The 18,180-nt window shown below is 41.5% G+C and overlaps 1 protein-coding gene across 5 annotated transcripts in view; it reads left to right on the forward strand.

Annotated features, from left to right (window-relative positions):
• Nucleotides 1-18,180, forward strand: part of SPPL2B (signal peptide peptidase like 2B) — a 94,144-nt gene that overhangs the window by 51,506 nt on the left and 24,458 nt on the right. For all 5 annotated transcript variants that reach the window (XR_012636293.1, XR_012636296.1, XR_012636294.1 and 2 more), the window contains exons 5-13: nucleotides 2,728-2,867; nucleotides 3,744-3,886; nucleotides 8,225-8,321; nucleotides 8,600-8,716; nucleotides 11,638-11,719; nucleotides 13,544-13,618; nucleotides 13,752-13,814; nucleotides 15,423-15,522; nucleotides 17,014-17,091. Coding sequence is in view for 1 of the 5 variants with exons in the window: in XM_074939590.1 (XP_074795691.1) it covers nucleotides 2,728-2,867; nucleotides 3,744-3,886; nucleotides 8,225-8,321; nucleotides 8,600-8,716; nucleotides 11,638-11,719; nucleotides 13,544-13,618; nucleotides 13,752-13,814; nucleotides 15,423-15,522; nucleotides 17,014-17,091 (895 nt within the window). In the remaining 4 variants the exon portion in view is untranslated. The remainder of the gene's footprint in view (nucleotides 1-2,727; nucleotides 2,868-3,743; nucleotides 3,887-8,224; nucleotides 8,322-8,599; nucleotides 8,717-11,637; nucleotides 11,720-13,543; nucleotides 13,619-13,751; nucleotides 13,815-15,422; nucleotides 15,523-17,013; nucleotides 17,092-18,180) is intronic.

Below are 18,180 nucleotides of genomic sequence, written 5' to 3' on the forward strand. Positions count from 1 at the left end.
ACATTTTCTAGGCACTTCCCTTTCTCTGGAGGTGATAGGAATACAATCCTGTCCTGATAGTGCCTGACAGCCCAATAGCACCTTATTTCAATGTGACTAGTTTGGAATGTGAGGATGTGACTGTTCGCTTCCTAGCTTATGGCTGCCTCTGCTGCTTAGCCAAAGGCCTTAGCCTAAGAACAGGGTCTCAAACTGTCACAGTAACAGAAGGCCCTTACACCAGCAGACAGTGATTTTGATTCTTTCTTTTATACCTCTAGAACTAGCCAAGTAATAAGAATACCCCTAAATTCTTAAAGTACAGGCCTTTGCAGACAGGCCTGAATATCTATATCCTAACAACTGCCACAATGTGCCACTTCTGCCACCCATAAAAGAGACTACAATGTATACAATCCATTCTTCTCCCTCCACCACCCCCGCCATAACAGCTGAATGTACAGCTGCACATTTTCAGGCCTGAGACTAAAGATAAGAGGCATCCCCTCGCCCTGATGTTTCATTTTCTAATGGATGCCTTGCTGTCTGCTCAAACTGTTGAGCATGTCTTTGCATCTAGCACCACACCCCTTGTTAAGGCTTTCTCCCTTATGCTCATAAGTATTGTGCACAATACAGCATGCAGTTAGGAAAGTTGTTTTCTGCAGCTTTCAACCTAGCCCATAAACAGTGCCACCTTTCTTTCAGATGGCCAAATGCACATTCCACTGTCTGCAGCTACTGAGGCAATAGTCAAACAGTTCCTTCCTTCTGTCCAAGTAGCTCTGAATGGCTTCTTTATCCAAGGAAGCAGAGGTTAAGCCATGTCTCCCAGAGCAGTGTCCATACCATTAATGTCCATAGTGATTCTGGGGTAATAATCTCCTTTATTCATTAAGGTAAATAGGGAGAGTTCCAAAAGAACCTGTGTTTATGGACTTTTCCAGATGCCTCTGCATTTATGTTTGTGAACCTGCCATGGTGGTCACGCAGGCCTTGGAGCACCATGGAAAAATACCCCTTTCTGTTTATAAGCACTGTGCACTGGTCGGGGAGCAAATGATAGGCACATGGGTCCCATCAATTGCCCCAGTACAATTTGTGAGCCACATGCGTGCAAAGCCATCAGTAATCTCCTAAGCATTACCAGACTTTATAACCAGTGCAACAGTACTTTAAGCATGGCATCACACACCTGCATGACAATGGCCTCAACAATTGATCTCCCTGCGCCAAATTGGTTGGCTGTGGACTGGCAATGTTCAGGGGTGGCCAACTTCCGGACAGAAAGGGTGACCCGCTTCTCAACAGCTGTGGAGCACTGCATGTTGGTATGCTGCCGCTGCAGCTCCAGAGCAGGTCAGCACATATCTCAGAAAAGGCTGCTTTCGCCGTCCTGGAATTCTCTCACCACTGCTGGTCATCCCAGGTCTGGAGAATGATCCTTTTCCACCAATCGACTCTGGTTTCCTAAGCCCAGAAATGGTGCTGCACTGTGTGAAACTACTCCAGGAACAGCTCCTGTAGTAGCAGTTGCTCAGTATCTCCTTCATCCTCCTTTTCCCACCGCTGCTGCTGCTGCAGCCACATCACCTGTTTGGTAGTGTGGCAGGTTAAGTCCAGAACCAAGCCCACTCAGCTCTGAGAGCACAAATAAAGTCCAAACAGCCTCTGTGTATTCGCAGTTGCCAGCATAGCACCACAGTGCATTGTCTGGTCCGTGGTGGCTGACAGCAATTTGAAACTGGCACTAGTCTGCCCAGAAAGAGAAGAAGCAAGGGATGGAGAGAGCAGAACTATAGGATTTTTTTAAATTTGACCCCAAGTCCCAGAATTCCACTGGCTTCTGCCTGGCTTCCACTATGCATCTGCAATGCACAATGAGAAAAATCCGAGAATACACACTGCTCAGCAGCGAAGCAGAGGATCATGGGTATCTTCCCAGAATGCCACAAGGTTAGTACACAACAAGACTCCACCACATGTATGCAATGATGCGAATTGAAAGAGGGCATAGCCATCCCATATGCACACTATTGGTATGGCTTACATACTGCACGCCAACTAGTGCGTGTCAACTTGGTGTGAAATAAACCCCCTGCACAGAGAAGGCCTCTGAGTGCTTTTGTAAAAAAACAAATAACATAACCTCTTTGGGCCATGTGTCTTATCGACTGCATAAAAAAAACCAAAAGTCCTTTTCTAGTTCTTATCAAAGGGGCTTCCAGTCCTCTCTACCTTGGGAACGTGCATAGAAGCGTTTCTCTGGGTACGAGATTGTCATCATCAAGTTAATGGCATCTACATTGAACTAAGGAGATTCTGCCAATAGTTTGTTTTCTTTGAGGTCAGCAGGTTAACTTCTTTCAGAAATGTAGCCATCCTTAGCTACTCCACTCCTCTTTGGAGAATCTTGCTTTTGGGGAGGAGGAGGCTAAGTAAGAAGACATGAAGGGTGGGAATTTTCAAAAGCACTCGGTGTTCCTCTAACTTTGAGGCAACTGAGTCAATGTGGAGCAGTTTTGAAAATCCCATCATGGCTCTCTTGGAGGACGTGGGTCATGTTGCTAAACCGCCAACTACAAACACTGGAGCTGTCAACATCAGGCTGAAGGCTGAGTGAGGGGAACTGACAAAACACTTTCACATAGATAGCAATAGAAATTATCTTACTGGGTTCAAAGAAATAGTTGATTCTGATGAGGCTGAAACACTAAACAGTTTGTAATTATCACATTTCCATTACAGAGTTTTGGCAGATCAGTGAAGGTGGCAATGTATGCGCCAAATGAGCCTGTTCTTGACTATAACATGGTGATTATCTTTGTAATGGCTGTGGGCACCGTTGCAATTGGAGGCTATTGGGCAGGAAGCAGGGATGTGAAAAAGTAAGTAGAGCAAATTGAGTGCCATGTTGTGCAGATGTTCTTGAGTTCTGTTTTGGTTCAAAGAATGCTTAGCAAATATGATTCAGAGAAGCCCAAAGCAGCACTGCTCCAGCTGTTGGGGTGGCTGTGCCTGTGCATCTGAAATGGGAAAACACTGAAGTGATAAATATATGTGTGGGCAAGCCTAGAATCATAGAATATCAGGGTTGGAAGGGACCTCAGGTCGTCATCTAGTCCAACCCTCTGCTCAAAGCAGGACCAACACCAACTAAACAATGATCTTTGGAGTTACTTCAATATAATTTGAATTTACGGTACTTTGGTGCCTCAATTTACAGAGAAAAAACTTGGAGCATGTTTTTAAAATGTTAAAAAGAAGAATCCAGCAGAAATCTTAGTCTTCCTATCTGGGCCTCTGTAAGGGCTCCTTTAGGCTTTTATTGGTGTTTTTCAGTTCATAGAAAATATTTTAGATAACTTTTTTTTCTTACTAGTATAATTTCATTTAGAGAGGGATTTATTTATCCACCCAATGATAATTTTAGTGCAAGAAATACAACAAATATTTTTAATCAAATGTTGACTAAAGTGTGAATGTTTTGCAGCATGTGTTGAGCATCTTTTCATATTTTAAAATATTAAATATTTCATCTTTTAAACACTATGTTCATTGAGACCCGTTGCTGAAATTTTATATATTCCCTTTCCTAAGAAGGAAAAAGTGGTGCTCCATTGACTCCATGCAGGCCCAGGTGTCATCTCATTCTCATCCTCTTCCTCCCATTGCTCCCCCTTTTTGTGCTGTGCACCATGAAGGATGAGAGCCCTTTTCTGTTCACTGCAGGATCTGATTATCGACATGCTACTCTCTTTCAGGCGATACATGAAGCACAAACGAGATGATGGGGCAGAAAAACATGATGATGAAACAGTTGATGTCACTCCCATCATGATCTGTGTATTTGTGGTGATGTGCTGCTCTATGCTGGTCCTTCTTTATTTCTTCTATGACCACTTAGGTGCTTTTTTATTATATTTCTATAAAATTGTCTTATTTTATACCTAGTTTGAAAAGTGATTGTAAAAATGGCTGCCATTTCATAAACAGGTTAGATTCTTTTGTTTGTTTAGAGTCTCATCTACTTATTCCAGTGACAGACATGCTTTTTACTACTTCCGGTAGCTCTGAGGACTTGCACATCTCTTTGAAGGTAAACTGGATTGCCATGTAGCTTGTGCATCAACAGGACTGTTAGTGAAGTTCCCATTGCAGGGCCAAATTCAGTTTTCAGTTGCCCTTCTGTAGCCCCATTGAAGTGAATGGGATTGCACAGATGTAACTGGTGTCAGAATGTGGGTAGCAAAATCTTTGATGCCCAAGCTAGAAAGGAAACTATTACTCTCGAATCCCAGGTTGTTGTGGTTTTTTTTTTTTTTTTCTTACAAACACACCTTTTTTTTACTTCTAACCTGAGAAAATTTTATCTCATCTTATTGATGTGTAATAGACATGAAACCTTTATATGCCATTTCTAGTCACTTCTCAGAGTAGAAATGCAAGTCGGAGATCAGTCTCTGAATTAAAATGTTTCATGGCTACTGTAGTCTCTTTCTCAGCAGTGTTTGCTGTTCCATCCCTGTGGTCTTCAGCTTTGAATCCATGCCATCCAATGGTCAGAAAAGATTTGAGTTACAGTGTTTCTGAGCTGAAAATCAGACTATATATTAGTTAACCTTCCAGGAACATACTGATTTAGATCTGTTAAATAATTTTATCTCACCAGCAAAAACCAGAGGGGAATTTTTTTCTCCTCTAAAGGAATATCATGAAGTAGTTAAGCCCAAAATGTAGAACAAAGAGGTTTGCAACAGCAGGGTTTTTTAATATAATATTTTATTTCATTCTTCTTTACTCCTGGGGAAATTCTGCACCACTGCATGCACGCAGAATTCAATGTCCTCTGCAGATTTCTTTTCTTCCCCGCAACTGACTTTCTGATGGGGAAGCAAGGAAAACTGCAAGAGCGGTCATGCACCCCTCCCCGGCAGTGTGGATGCATTGTTTCGGGCTCCTGGAGTAGCCAGCAGAGAGGTAAATCACCCGGGGTGGGAGGCTGGGGCCACCCCAGCTGGTAGTTCCTATCCTGCACTGGACTCAGCTGCTAGTCCCAGCTGGGCTGGGGGCAGGGGAGGATGGAACTTCCTCTTCTCCTGCAGGAAGGGCTAGGGCTACGGCTAGGTCAGACCCACCTCCAGAAACCACCCCCAGCTGCAGGAAGCTCCACACACACACCCGCTTCCTGCCCCCCATCGCTTCTCAGTTGCGGGGAGAGGGGTCACTGTATGGAGAGCTGCTCCCCCATCTGTCCAACGCCTGTGCATCCGGACTCCCCCACACTCAGACCCCCTCACCAAGCCTCATCCCCACACCCAGACCCCCAACTGCACCTGAACCCTCACCCCACCAAGCCTCACCCCTGAATGTGGAGCCCTCCTGCACCCAGACCCCCCTTGCCAAGTCCCAGTCACTTGCCAAGCCCCAGCCCCTGCACTCAAACCCCAGTCCCACTGAGCCTCACCCCCTGCATTTGGAGCCCCCCTGCACCCAAACTCTGGGCTGAGCCCCACCCCTGCACCCACACCACCCCCCAGCTGAGCCCCCCCTCCTCTACCTGGACCACCTGAATGAGCCCCCCACCCCACTGAGCCCCAACCAGTTGCACCCAAGCCCCACTCCCCCAGCACATGGAACCCCACTGCTGAGCCCTCCACACCCAGACCCCCCCACACCCTGCTGAGCCCCATCCCCTCACAGCAGGACCCCCCCCCCACTGAGCCCCAACTATCTTCACCTGGACCCCCTACAGAGTCCCATTGCTTCTGCATCTGGAACCCTGCAAAGAGCCCCTGTGCATCCAGATCGACACCCAGACCCCTACTGAGACGCCCCACCCAGACTGCCCCACACAGAACCCTCTCAACACAAACCTGGATCCCCCACACTAAGTCCCTCCACACTTGGATCCTGCCGGGCTGAGCCAACCTGCCAACACATGACACAGAGGGGCAGGACCCCAGGGTGTTTCTGGGGTAGGCCCGGCCCTTGCACTGTGTCAGGGTCAGATGCAGCCTCACCGCCAAGTTCATGTCTTGGGTGGGAAGGAAGGAGGGCTGCAGGGTGATCTCCCACCTCTCTGCAGCCAGTGGCCTATGCTCCCCATTACCATGCTGGAGATCCACATTTATTTATTTATTTAACAAATAAAATGTGCATAGTTTTAAAATATTGTGCACAGAACTTTTAATTTTTTTGGTACAGAATTTTTAATTTTTTAGTGTAGAATTCCCTTGGGTGTACTTCTAGCACCTCAGTGAGAGGTGACTGGCTCTTCCCTGAGATCATATCTTAAGGACTGGAACTTCCTTCTTTCATAATAATCATAGAAACTGAGATGGAGAAAGAACCACTAGAGTGCTTACACATTCTCCTTGTCAATGCAAGCTTTCCAAGGGTCATCATGTGCCCAGGTCTGATCTACTAGTATTCTAGAGATTAAATTTAAGAAGCCATATTACCCATCCTCAATTAAAGACTTAAGAAGCTCTATTTATTTAGCTTATCAAAGAGAGGCTTAAGAGCTGATTTGATCACAGTCTATAAATACCTACCAGGGGACAAGATTTCTGATAATAGAGAGCTCTTTAATGTAGCAGACAAAAGCAGAACAAGATCCAGTGTCTGGAAGCTGAAGCTAAATAGATTTAGGAAAGAAACGAGGCATGATTTTTAAACATGGTAATCGGGACAATTTAGATAGGGACATGGTGGATTCCCCATTGCTTGAAGTTTTTAATCAAGGTTCCAAACTTTCTGCTTTTGCTTGACCACAAGTTCTAGGCTTGATGCAGGTATTGCTGGTGTTATGGAAGCATTCAGACTAGATGATTATAATGGTCCTTTTTGGCCTTAAAATCTATGAATCCCCACTTAGATGTGGAACTCAGTGCCCCATGCTCTTGGTCTTGTCTGGAGAAGTCTGTGTAATTGAAATGTATAAACTGATTTCTTAGTCATTTTAATGTTGTTAAAACATGGAAAGCAGCATCAGATTTTATACACTTATCGTGTAATTTAGTAGGTTACTGTTAAATTATATGGTCACTTCAGAAAGGGACCTGGAAATGTAGCTTGAAAGTTTAATTCACTGAAATGAGCTCCAGCTAATAACCATTAAAGGCTTTGTAGAGCAACATGTTTTTATGCCCCATCTTTATGTAAGGAATGGAAGAAGAAAATCCTGTTATATCAACATATTAATAAAACTGATTAACAAAACCCACATAAAGAAAAGGAGTACTTGTGGCACCTTAGAGACTAACCAATTTATTTGAGCATAAGCTTTCGTGAGCTACAGCTCACTTCATCGGATGCATACTGTGGAAAGTTTAGAAGATCTTATTATATACACACAAAGCATGAAAAAATACCTCCTCCCACCCCACTCTCCTGCTGGTAATAGCTTATCTAAAGTGATCACTCTCCTTACAATGTGTATGATAATCAAGTTGGGCCATTTCCAGCAGGTTGGAAATGGCCCAACTTGATTATCATACACATTGTAAGGAGAGTGATCACTTTAGATAAGCTATTACCAGCAGGAGAGTGGGGTGGGAGGAGGTATTTTTTCATGCTTTGTGTGTATATAATAAGATCTTCTAAACTTTCCACAGTATGCATCCGATGAAGTGAGCTGTAGCTCACGAAAGCTTATGCTCAAATAAATTGGTTAGTCTCTAAGGTGCCACAAGTACTCCTTTTCTTTTTGCGAATACAGACTAACACGGCTGTTACTCTAAAACCCACATAGTGACCAGATGAGTATGTGACCAGTAAAGTGGTAAATAGCTGTCCATTTTTTGGTGTAATTTAAAGGCAAACTGCTAAATATTTGCAAGATACAACTTGTTATCTATTAATAACTGCATGCAACAAAGTCTATTGCATAAGAGCAAATGGGCAACTAATAGAGGATGAGCTAGATAGAATTCAACAATATTTAAGTAGTAAGAGACCTCAGGTGCAAACAGTAATACTTCAGAATCCCCTTGGGAGTTTAACCTTCTATCTATAAAACTGTAAACAACCTCTTCCCTGTCTTGCCACTGGCTGTTGTCTTGCATGAACAAGTAACTTTTCATTTACCTGAATAATCCCACTAGATAGCAATGATGGCTTTTAATACACTTTTTAATATGGTTTTCTTTTCTCCAGTTTGGGGATATGGAGAGCCACATGGTTGAGCTGTGAGGGACAGTGTCTGGTATCCTACCATCACTTATTAATTTTACTCTTTCAGTCTATGTTATTATAGGGATTTTCTGCCTGGCTGCCTCCATTGGTCTCTACAGTTGTCTGTCTCCCTTTGTAAGAAGATTCCCATTGGGGAAGTGCAGGTATTTGACCATTTGCATACTTTTTAAAGTCAAAAATGTGTTTCATGAAGTCTTAGAGTATTGGATGCTTCCCTTGGGTGTTAGGTCGGAGTTAGATTTGGATTGTTGCTGCATAATTTAAAATGTTAAACTGAAAAAGGGTAATTGTGCCAAAAATCAGGAGCAAGTCTGAGTGGTTGTTTTCCAGTATGCCTCTATGGTGTTCAAAGCTTTACCTAAAGTGCCCTTGATATTCCCTTTGTCTGTTAATGTTTACATGGTATGTTTTCCACTTTCAGAATCCCTGACAACAACTTGCCATATTTTCACAAGCGTCCGCAGGTCCGGATGTTGCTTCTGGCTGTGTTTTGTATCTCTATTAGTGTGGTCTGGGGAGTCTTCAGAAATGAAGATCAGTAAGTCCAATGAGTCACTGTAATACTGAATACTTTGTGTTGTCCAAGAGAACAAGTTAACAGACCCGCTCAAAAGCCTGAGTTGTACTGCTCCTGAGTTCAGGAAGGGAGGAGGGGCTGCAGAATTTAGGCAGCTAGAAATTGTCAACCACATCTTCCAGGAACTGAGTACTTCATCCCTGCACTGTACTCTGAGCCCACTGACCCATGGTTCATAAAGCTGTACCTGCTACCAAGCCCAGGTTTTCATAGGCACAGCACATTGTGCTGGCACTGGGGTCCTGGGTGGTCTTGCACTTCGCAGGGCCTCAGCCTTCCAGAATGGGAATGGAAATTAGGCCATGAGTTCCACTGCTGGGTGGAATCCTCCCCGTCCAGTCTCATGCTGGACAGGGATATAGGACTGGCCCATGATTTGGGTATGTGGCTCCAGGTGTTTGTTTGGAATGGTTCATCTGGGCTGTTGTTAAAACCATTACTCCTGCTGGTAATAGCTCATCTTAAGTGATCACTCTCCTTACAGTGTGTATGATAACACCCATTTTTTCATGTTCTGTGTGTATATAAATCTCCTCACTGTATTTTCCACTGAATGCGTCCAATGAAGTGACCTGTAGCTCACTTCAAGCTTATGCTCAAATAAATTGGTTAGTCTCTAAGGTGCCACAAGTACTCCTTTTCTTTTTGCGAATACAGACTAACACGGCTGCTACTCTGAAACCTGAATTACTCATTTGGTATAGATCACTTAACTACTAATTATCCTTTGAGTTCGTGTCCGTGCACATGTACCTCATGCACTCAAGTTCAGAGTCTTTTGGCCAGCAGTATCTGTATGTTAGAACTCTGCAGTGGGACTGGGATCCCATGGGTCCCACAGGACCTGCTACCATAATAGTGGGAGCAAGTAAAATGTACTTTTTTGCGGGTGGATTTGGATGGGCAAAAACACCCAAACTGTTGTAATTTGTGTGAAAATACCAAATCTCTTGCCAGTTTACAGTAAAAATTGTCTGAATTCCATTTTTTTATATATATATATATATGTAAACTGACTGTTGAGGTTTGGTTTTGTTTTTAAGCAGCATGGAGGAATCTCTCTCTTGCTGGATTTGCGGGATCTAAGGTTTTTGCAGGTGGAAACAGCATAAAAATGCAAGAAACAATGCCGGAATGGGTGGGAGTGGTTACTGCAGGGTGGGATAGGAACGGGATTAAAAAAATAAATTGTTAGTTAGTTTGTATAGGTAGTGAGGGGGATGTACTAGTCAAGGTGGGCAGGGATGGTGTTCCTAGCCTCTGTTTGCCAGAAGCTGGGAATGGGCAACAGGGGATGGATCATTTGATTATTACCTGTTCTGTTCATTCCCTCTGAAGCACCTGGCATTGGCCACTGTTGGAAGACAGGATCCTGGGCTAGATGGACCTTTGACCTGACCCAGTATGGCCGTTCTTATGTTATGTTCTAACTGTGTGCTGTAACATTTTTGTATTTTTATGTCTGATTTTGTAAGCAAGTAGCTTTTAAGTGAGGTGAAACTTGGGGTACACAAGACAAATCAGACTCCTGAAAGGGGTACAGTAGTATGGAAAGATTGAGAGCCACTGAGTTAAAGCACTGCAGACCTCTATGGGTATCTCTACACAGCAACTAGACATCTACAAATGGCCTGTGCCAACCAACTAGGGTTCGCCAGGCTTGGGCTGCAGGTCTGTTTCATTGCTATGTAGACTTCTGGGCTTGGGTTGGTTTTTTGGTTGTTTTTTTTTTCCCAAAGTAAAATTGTTCTTGGCTACCTAGAAAATTGGAACATTAACTGAACAGATATGATCAGATAAAATGAAAATATTTGGCCCTCTGTAAGAATATAAGCTTTTAGAGCATGCAGAGGAGCTTAGATAAGGCCCAGTGTAACTTACCTAAGTAGAGATTGTGGTAGATAACAGTTCCTGTTCTTTTTAATAGTGGCAAACTTTAGAGCAGTTCATTTTAAATTATCCCGGTTAGTAAATACAGCTGAACCTCAAAAAGTGTTACTTAGCTAATTGACAGACCACATTAAGTCCCGCCACAAACACCCTATGATCTCTCCCTACTTCTCAGCAAATAGCAGATTGTTGTGATGAGGTCTCATGTTCCTAACAATTCAGTACTGAAGCACATTTATTGGTATTATTGCAAATAAATAAAGCTAACTTGCATCTGCCAGAATAAATGAACAATGTCCGTTTGTTACTTCCTTGCTAATCCATAATAGGTCTGCAGGTAAATTTGTAAAATTGAATTTGGATTAAAATACACGCAGAAATATGAAAGTTTTTTCCTAGATTGTATCAATATAAGTACATGAAATACCCCAACTTGACATCAGAAATTCATTTTAAATACATAGTATGATGTAATAGCTCACTATATAAATTATAATTTCAGTAGCCCTGGAAACAGTAATATCTTTCACAAACACACTAACTTCAGTTATTGAAAAGCTCTCAGTTATTAAAAATGGTGTACTGGCAATGAATTTTTAATAGTCTTTCTCAGTCTGTTTTGATGTCCAGGTTCTAGACGTTGACAGAAAGTGGGGAGGGGTATGTGGGGTACAAGACAACTACAGAAGCTGATTGGTTTTCATAGACTTAATTGGCATGCACAAAATGCACCGTGTCTACTACAATTTTCTTTATTGTCATAACAGATAAGGCACTAGGTACTAAATTTTACATCTGTCTCAGTTTTTTAGCCTATTATAAAGGTTAATTCAAAAGAGAGAAAAAAGACAACACTAATAATGTGTCTATGTAGCGTGTGTTCTTTGCCCAACCTGGTGGTAAGCGACTATTCCTAATGTGGTTGAGAGAGCCTGATTTGGATTGGCTCTTTTTGTGCCTCCTGCAGGAAAGTAACATTCTTGTCTCTCTAGGTGGGCATGGGTTCTGCAAGATGCTCTGGGAATCGCCTTCTGCCTTTACATGTTGAAAACAATCCGCCTACCTACATTCAAGGTACGGAAACAGTACAAGTGCCAAAATAAAGAACCTGCTCAGACATGGTGTATAAAAGGGCAGTTTTTGATTACACACGTTGATTTGGAAACACATTTCTGGTTTTAACTGGTGCTGTGCGTGGATTGGGGCAAACGTGGACAAAGAAGTTTAAGAAATCAAATGGCTTGCACAAGGTTGGTAACCTGTCATTCCGTAGAGAGCTGGCCTCTAACAGAAAATAACCCCTATCTGAAAGTACCAACTACTATCATATAAATGTGAGGTAAGACTTTGGGAAAGGGGTGTCCATGCAGGAATAGGACAAAGGGATTAAAACGAAATGTGCTTGTGCCCTCTCCACCATTGATGCAATGCTCCACTTTAGGCTCTCCCATAGCATTCAGATTCATGGAGACAAAAAGACACTTGAAGGGCCAGAGTATTCATATTGGATCTTGGACTGGCCAAGTGCTGAAGTGGAGTCCGATTTATACCTGTTGAGATTGCTGGATTATCTTCTAGACAGACATCTACAAATGTCTTGAATCTTGATGTCTGATCAGGATGGCCTTTCCAGAGCCCCCAGCATAGTTCTTTAGGCCTCACTGTTACACTCAGAAGAGCTTCTCAAGGAGAAAAGAAAAGCAAACCCATCGTTTCACAGTGCAGTCCTTCATGAATGTTCTTCCCCAGGGTCCACCTATTCTTTTTGTTTTTGTAAAATTTATCATTAGAACTTTCATTTGTCTAGGAAGAGTTTGTTCTGATGACGCAGATTCCCTCTGATATATCCCTGTTCTGTTGCACCTTTTTGTATCCTGGCAACATTCTCTTTCTTTAGACTACATAAACAAACATGCAATGCGGGGGTGGAATGTGCTTTGGTATTTATGGGTTCCATGCCTCTGAATTGGGTACTATCCCAGATCTTGACTTTCCTCTTCCTTTCAATGGAATGTTTGTGTCCTCCAGCTGATCATTCTGGGTCAGACTGACCCCTCCATCTCTTATTGTAAGCAGCTGCCATAGCAGATTTTCTCACTGGGCAAGGAAGATGGGCAACTTGACTTTGTGCAAAACTACTGTCAGAGGCCCAGCATGGATTGGCCAAAATAGTGTTATAGTTACTGCTGTCTAGCGGAATCTGTCCTCCAGAGCTTTCCCACAAGTCCTAACAAAACAAAATTGCAGCATATTTAGACTTCATAGAGCAAGCGTATTTCATGGCAGGAATTCTACTGGGAGGAAGTGTAGTGTCATAGAATCATAGAATATCAGGGTTGGAAGGGACCTCAGGAGGTCATCTAGTCCAACCCCCTGCTCAAAGCAGGACCAATCCCCAACTAAATCATCCCAGCCAGGACTTTGTCAAGCCTGACCTTAAAAACTTCGAAGGAAGGAGATTCCACCACCTCCCTAGGTAACGCATTCCAGTGTTTCACCACCCTCCTAGTGAAAAAGTTTTTCCTAATATCCATCCTAAACCTCCCCCACTGCAACTTGAGACCAGTACTCCTCGTTCTGTCATCTGCTACCACTGAGAACTGTCTAGATCCATCCTCTTTGGAACCCCCTTTCAGGTACTTGAAAGCAGCTATCAAATCCCCCCTCATTCTTCTCTTCCTCAGTGTCGTGTCTGAAGGATAATACAATTACACATTGTGTGCAGGGAAAGATCTTTCCATGTGATATATCTGTGCAGAGTTGAATTCAGAGAAATACATGGGTATATTGAATAAATCTTGGAAACTGAATACTCTTGAACTGCTAACTGTAAATTTATTTCCATTAGCTAGCACAGAGTACATAAAATATCCACTGAAGCTCTCATCTTTCCCCCAGGGTTGCACCTTGCTCCTGATGGTTCTTTTTGTGTATGATGTGTTCTTCGTATTCATCACACCTTTTTTAACAAAGGTATGTACAGTTTGTCTCCAGTGCTTGCTGTTCAGAATGGACTGTAACCAAACAGCATATTTCTGTGTGTGTTCTTAAATGATCCAGACATGCTGACTGAAGTGCTGGTTTACAGTTTCCCCTCTTTCTTTAGACAGGGCAGAGTATAATGGTGGAGGTGGCTGCGGGCCCGACTGACTCTGCCACTCATGAAAAGGTACTGTATGCATTTTGAAAATATGAGAGTATCTACTAGCTATTAACCTTCTGAGGCTTTCAACTTCTGAAAGGGTCAGACCACAAAGAGCTGCTGAAATGGCCTGGCACTTCTGGGGCCGCTAGTTTCAAAAGCATTTGGCATGGAAATATAAAGCACTGCAGAGCTCCATGGCAATCCACAGCATTCTCAGAAGTAGAATTTTGAGTAACTTTCTGCAGTAGGGCCAATGTCGTCACATCTTGAATTGTAAGTTTTCAGTGCAGGGAAATTTATGTGCTGTATTTGTAAAGAACCATGTAAATATAATAATATTTAATATTGTTAAAGTCTGCTGAGGTATGGTGCCACAAGTACTCCTTTTCTTTTTGCGAATACAGACTAACACAGCTGCTACTCTGAAACCTGTATTTCTTCCATTTCCGTGGTCAGAACAATATGCGCACTACCATGACATGAAAAAGCACAGTGTAGTAAGGGCTTCTGGTGTGCAGAGCAATGAGTGGAGCAAGCTATTCATCACTTACACAGTACATTTAAATAAAAATCATTTAAGTTTAAAAAAAAATCTTCAAGCAGTACATGCTTTTTTCCAAAGACTTTAAGAAAGTCAAACCACTGAACTGGTGGAAGTCACTGGCTAAGCACCTAGAATCAACATTTGTTGAAGTTCTCAACTAACTTTTGGGAGGAATAGTCTCCTTTACGGGTGCAGAAGAGTGTTTCCTCATTTTGGTTTATTCGACGAGTTCAGTTCAATAACTAGTTAATTCAAAGCTGAGAAACCAAATGAGAGTTGCAAAAGTAGGAAAGCTTGTTTTCTTTTTCCTATCTATGAATTAAAATAAGATGTAAGACAATGAGGTCTAGTAGTTCTAAAATCTTGAAGGGACATGGTGACCAGAAACAATCAGTTCAGTTCACTACTACAGATAATACTTTCTTTGTTTAATAAAAGAGTTAGTTTTAAATGCAAAACATGTTTTGTTAAGGGGAAAAAAAGTAAGTTTATATATCCAGCACATTTGAGGTAGTTTTATTTAACTAGTTAAAACTTATTTAAAATGCTTGGTTTTTTGGATTTTTAGTTGAATTCCAATTTCCATACAAATGCAGCTTGACACAAATTCCAAGTTTTAAAAAAAATCATCTAGTAAATAAGTGCATTATTCACCATTTTCTAGCATAATAATAAATGTAAAACTTAAGAATCTGAATAGATGTATGGTAAGCAATATAGTTCTTAAATGTATATAGATACAATGTATCCTCCTGGTTAGCAAAAAAATACCAAATTATACGAACCATTGAGAACCAATAATTACAAAATACAAATGCTCAGCAGGATTAAAATCGGTGATTAAAGCAAGATTTTCTGCTTGCTGATTTAAATGATTAAAAACGAGTGATTTTAATCAATCCACCCTGTTCAAGGGAGCTCAGTAAAATGAAAAATAACACTCCAGATAATACTCATACTCATATATGTAGGTTTCATCTGTTTAAAGTCTGCATAACCAGTATGACAAGACGAACATGTATTTGGTACTGTTAATACATGGGTGAAACCTTTCTGCTTTATAAAACATGTCTTCTCTCATTTCCAAGCTCCCCATGGTCCTGAAGGTTCCAAGACTGAACTCTTCACCATTGGCTCTTTGTGATAGGCCTTTTTCCCTCCTAGGATTTGGAGACATCTTAGTTCCAGGTATTTCTGATTGTTTGCCTAAGCAATATGATGCAAAAGGAAAAGTTCTTATTGACACATCTCCCATCTCCCTCAATTCCCGCTCCAAGTGGTAAATGTGACCTGACCTCTCCCAAGCTGGTGATTCATAAACATACCCATTTTTCCTTTGGCTCTACTCTGTTTACTTTTCTTAACAGATAAATTAAATGAGAAGAATCTACATGAATTTGGTGTTATGATGAGACTTGTGCATGCAGGGAAGTCAAGAAATTTAAAGGGATGCAGGCAGTGGTTGGCTTATGTCCTGAAACATGAGCATTTATACTCTTAAATTTTGCATCCTATCTAATGAAACTGAATGTTTTTATTAACCATATAAATATCTGATCTTTTAATTGTGCTAACTTTTAGCCTTAATGTCTTGTTTCACAGGGTCCACAAGGTAACTGTGTACTGTGTATTTTTTTTTTTAATCCTCTTAGAGTTTTACATTTGTTGCCTTTAAGTATCATTGGCCTGAAATTTATGCTGGTCTTAATTCAAAATTGTAGGGTTGGTTTTTTTTTTTTTCCCTTTCACCAAAATTGATACACTCGTTTTTGAATCATGTATACATTTTTTTAAGTTTAGTATAGTCCTATAAGAAATTTTGCACACAGATAACAGTGAGAGAAGATAGTAATGTCACAACTGGCTTGTCTAATGATCTTGCTGGGATCTAAGTAGTAAGCTGAGTTTCAAGAAAATTAGTACAATAGGTATGTGGGGGAGATAATCTTTTTTTGGACCAACTTCTGTTGGTGAGAGAGACAAGTTTTGAGCTTGCACAGAGCTCTACTTGAGAACCCCGGGACCCTATTGAAGAAGAGCTCTGTGTAATCTCGAAAGCTTGTCTCTTTCACCAATAGAAGCTGGTCCAATGGATATGAGCATTAATGAGGAAAATTTCATATGCACAATATGAACTCTGCTATTCAGTATTTTGATTATTCATTGGAGACGCTGTCAAGTCTACTCACTTTGGACTGAAAAAAATTTGAGTTGTTAATAATTTGGGCTGCTCTGTATGGTAATATAGCCCAGATCTTGAACTGACCCTTAAGGACACAGATATAAGCCATAAATTACCACTCTATGCACTAATATAGAAATCTACACGAATGTAAAGGGCACAAGTTATGGTTGCTGTCACTGTTAATGCTGCTTGTATGCAGTTGTTTACATTGCATATGGACTGTCTGTTTACTGGAATGGTGTTTACTTACTGATGTCAAGTTTCTGATTCAATAGTTAATGTAAGCCAATATAGTAGAAGTGCATATCTTCTGTTCTATGAGTTGTGCACTCTTGTGAATCATATCAGGATGGTAGGGCACAGCTTATTAGGCAGGAAATCTAGCACGGTGGTGGGCCATCTTGTAAGCACCTAGATAGGGCACTACATTCTGTGCATCTTACAATTAGTATGTATGTGTTTAAAAACTGCTTAACTTTTCTTTACTTCCCCAGGCTTACTGGTAGCCTACTGCCATAGATTTGATATTCAGGTGCAATCCTCCAGAGTCTATTTTGTAGCCTGCACTATAGGTATGTATGACCCTGGTATTTCTACACAGCAGCTAGGGCAAAGCAAAGCCAGAGCTCTCATATTACATAGCTTGCTTTTCAACTCTTATCTTGTTTTCAACAATCAAGCAGTGAAGCGGTTTAAAATAAATAAATAAAAACTGTACTACGTTTGAGGTTGGACCTTCGAACCTAGCTCACCTAGCATAACGCATGTCTGAGCTGCTTTGCCTGTCCAAACTAGAAAGTAAGCTCTTTGTTATGATTTACACCTTCATCAGAACCCTTTGGTTGAATTACAGTGGTTTTATGTATGCCTGGGATACATTTATTCTTTGTTATCATTGTAATTTGCTTGTTAGTGAACCTTTCAAATTGCATTTATTACATGAGAGAATTCAAGTTTAGTGCTTGTCCTCTTGACTTCAGTCTTAAACTGTGTCTGCAAAAAAATCTGTAATTGACCTCTGTTAAGTTAAGTTAAATTGAATTGTAGAGACGGTAGTGTCTTCATAGATACTACTAGCTTTCTTTTTAAAGTCTGATTTTTTTTGATAACACTGAGGGCAGGTCTACACTAGAAGCTCTACATCAGCGCTGTAGCGCATCTTGTAAAGACACTCTATGCCAACAGGAAAGCACTTTCCCGTCAGCAGAATTACACCACCTCCATGCGAGACAGAAGCTATGTCCGTGTGGACAGCACTTAAGTCGCTGTAACTTGCATCTCTCGGGGGGTGTCTTTTTCACACCCCGAGTGACATAAGTTAGATCGACTTAAGCAGTAGTGTAGACCTGCTGAGTTGATTGACTAACCCAGTGAGCTGCAACTTATCCTTTGTGGTTCTCTGCTAATGGAGGGGAAAAAAGTTTCTTCAAATTTGAGATAAACAGATAAGGCATTTTAAAATGATAGTCTGAAAAATTAGGGGGTTCACTTTCAGGAAAGGTTGTGAATGATTTTGCCACCTCCTGATTTGATAAAACTTTGCCTCAAAGCTAATTTTTTTATTTTGCCCTGCATGTAAGTAGTGATATCTGAAACTTTTGGGAGGCTATTGGGTTGGTTGACTTTTGGCTTTATTTAGTACATTTCCACCAGGACCACCA

This window comes from Natator depressus, chromosome 25, assembly GCF_965152275.1.
Source record: "Natator depressus isolate rNatDep1 chromosome 25, rNatDep2.hap1, whole genome shotgun sequence".
NCBI classification, from domain to species: domain Eukaryota; kingdom Metazoa; phylum Chordata; order Testudines; family Cheloniidae; genus Natator; species Natator depressus.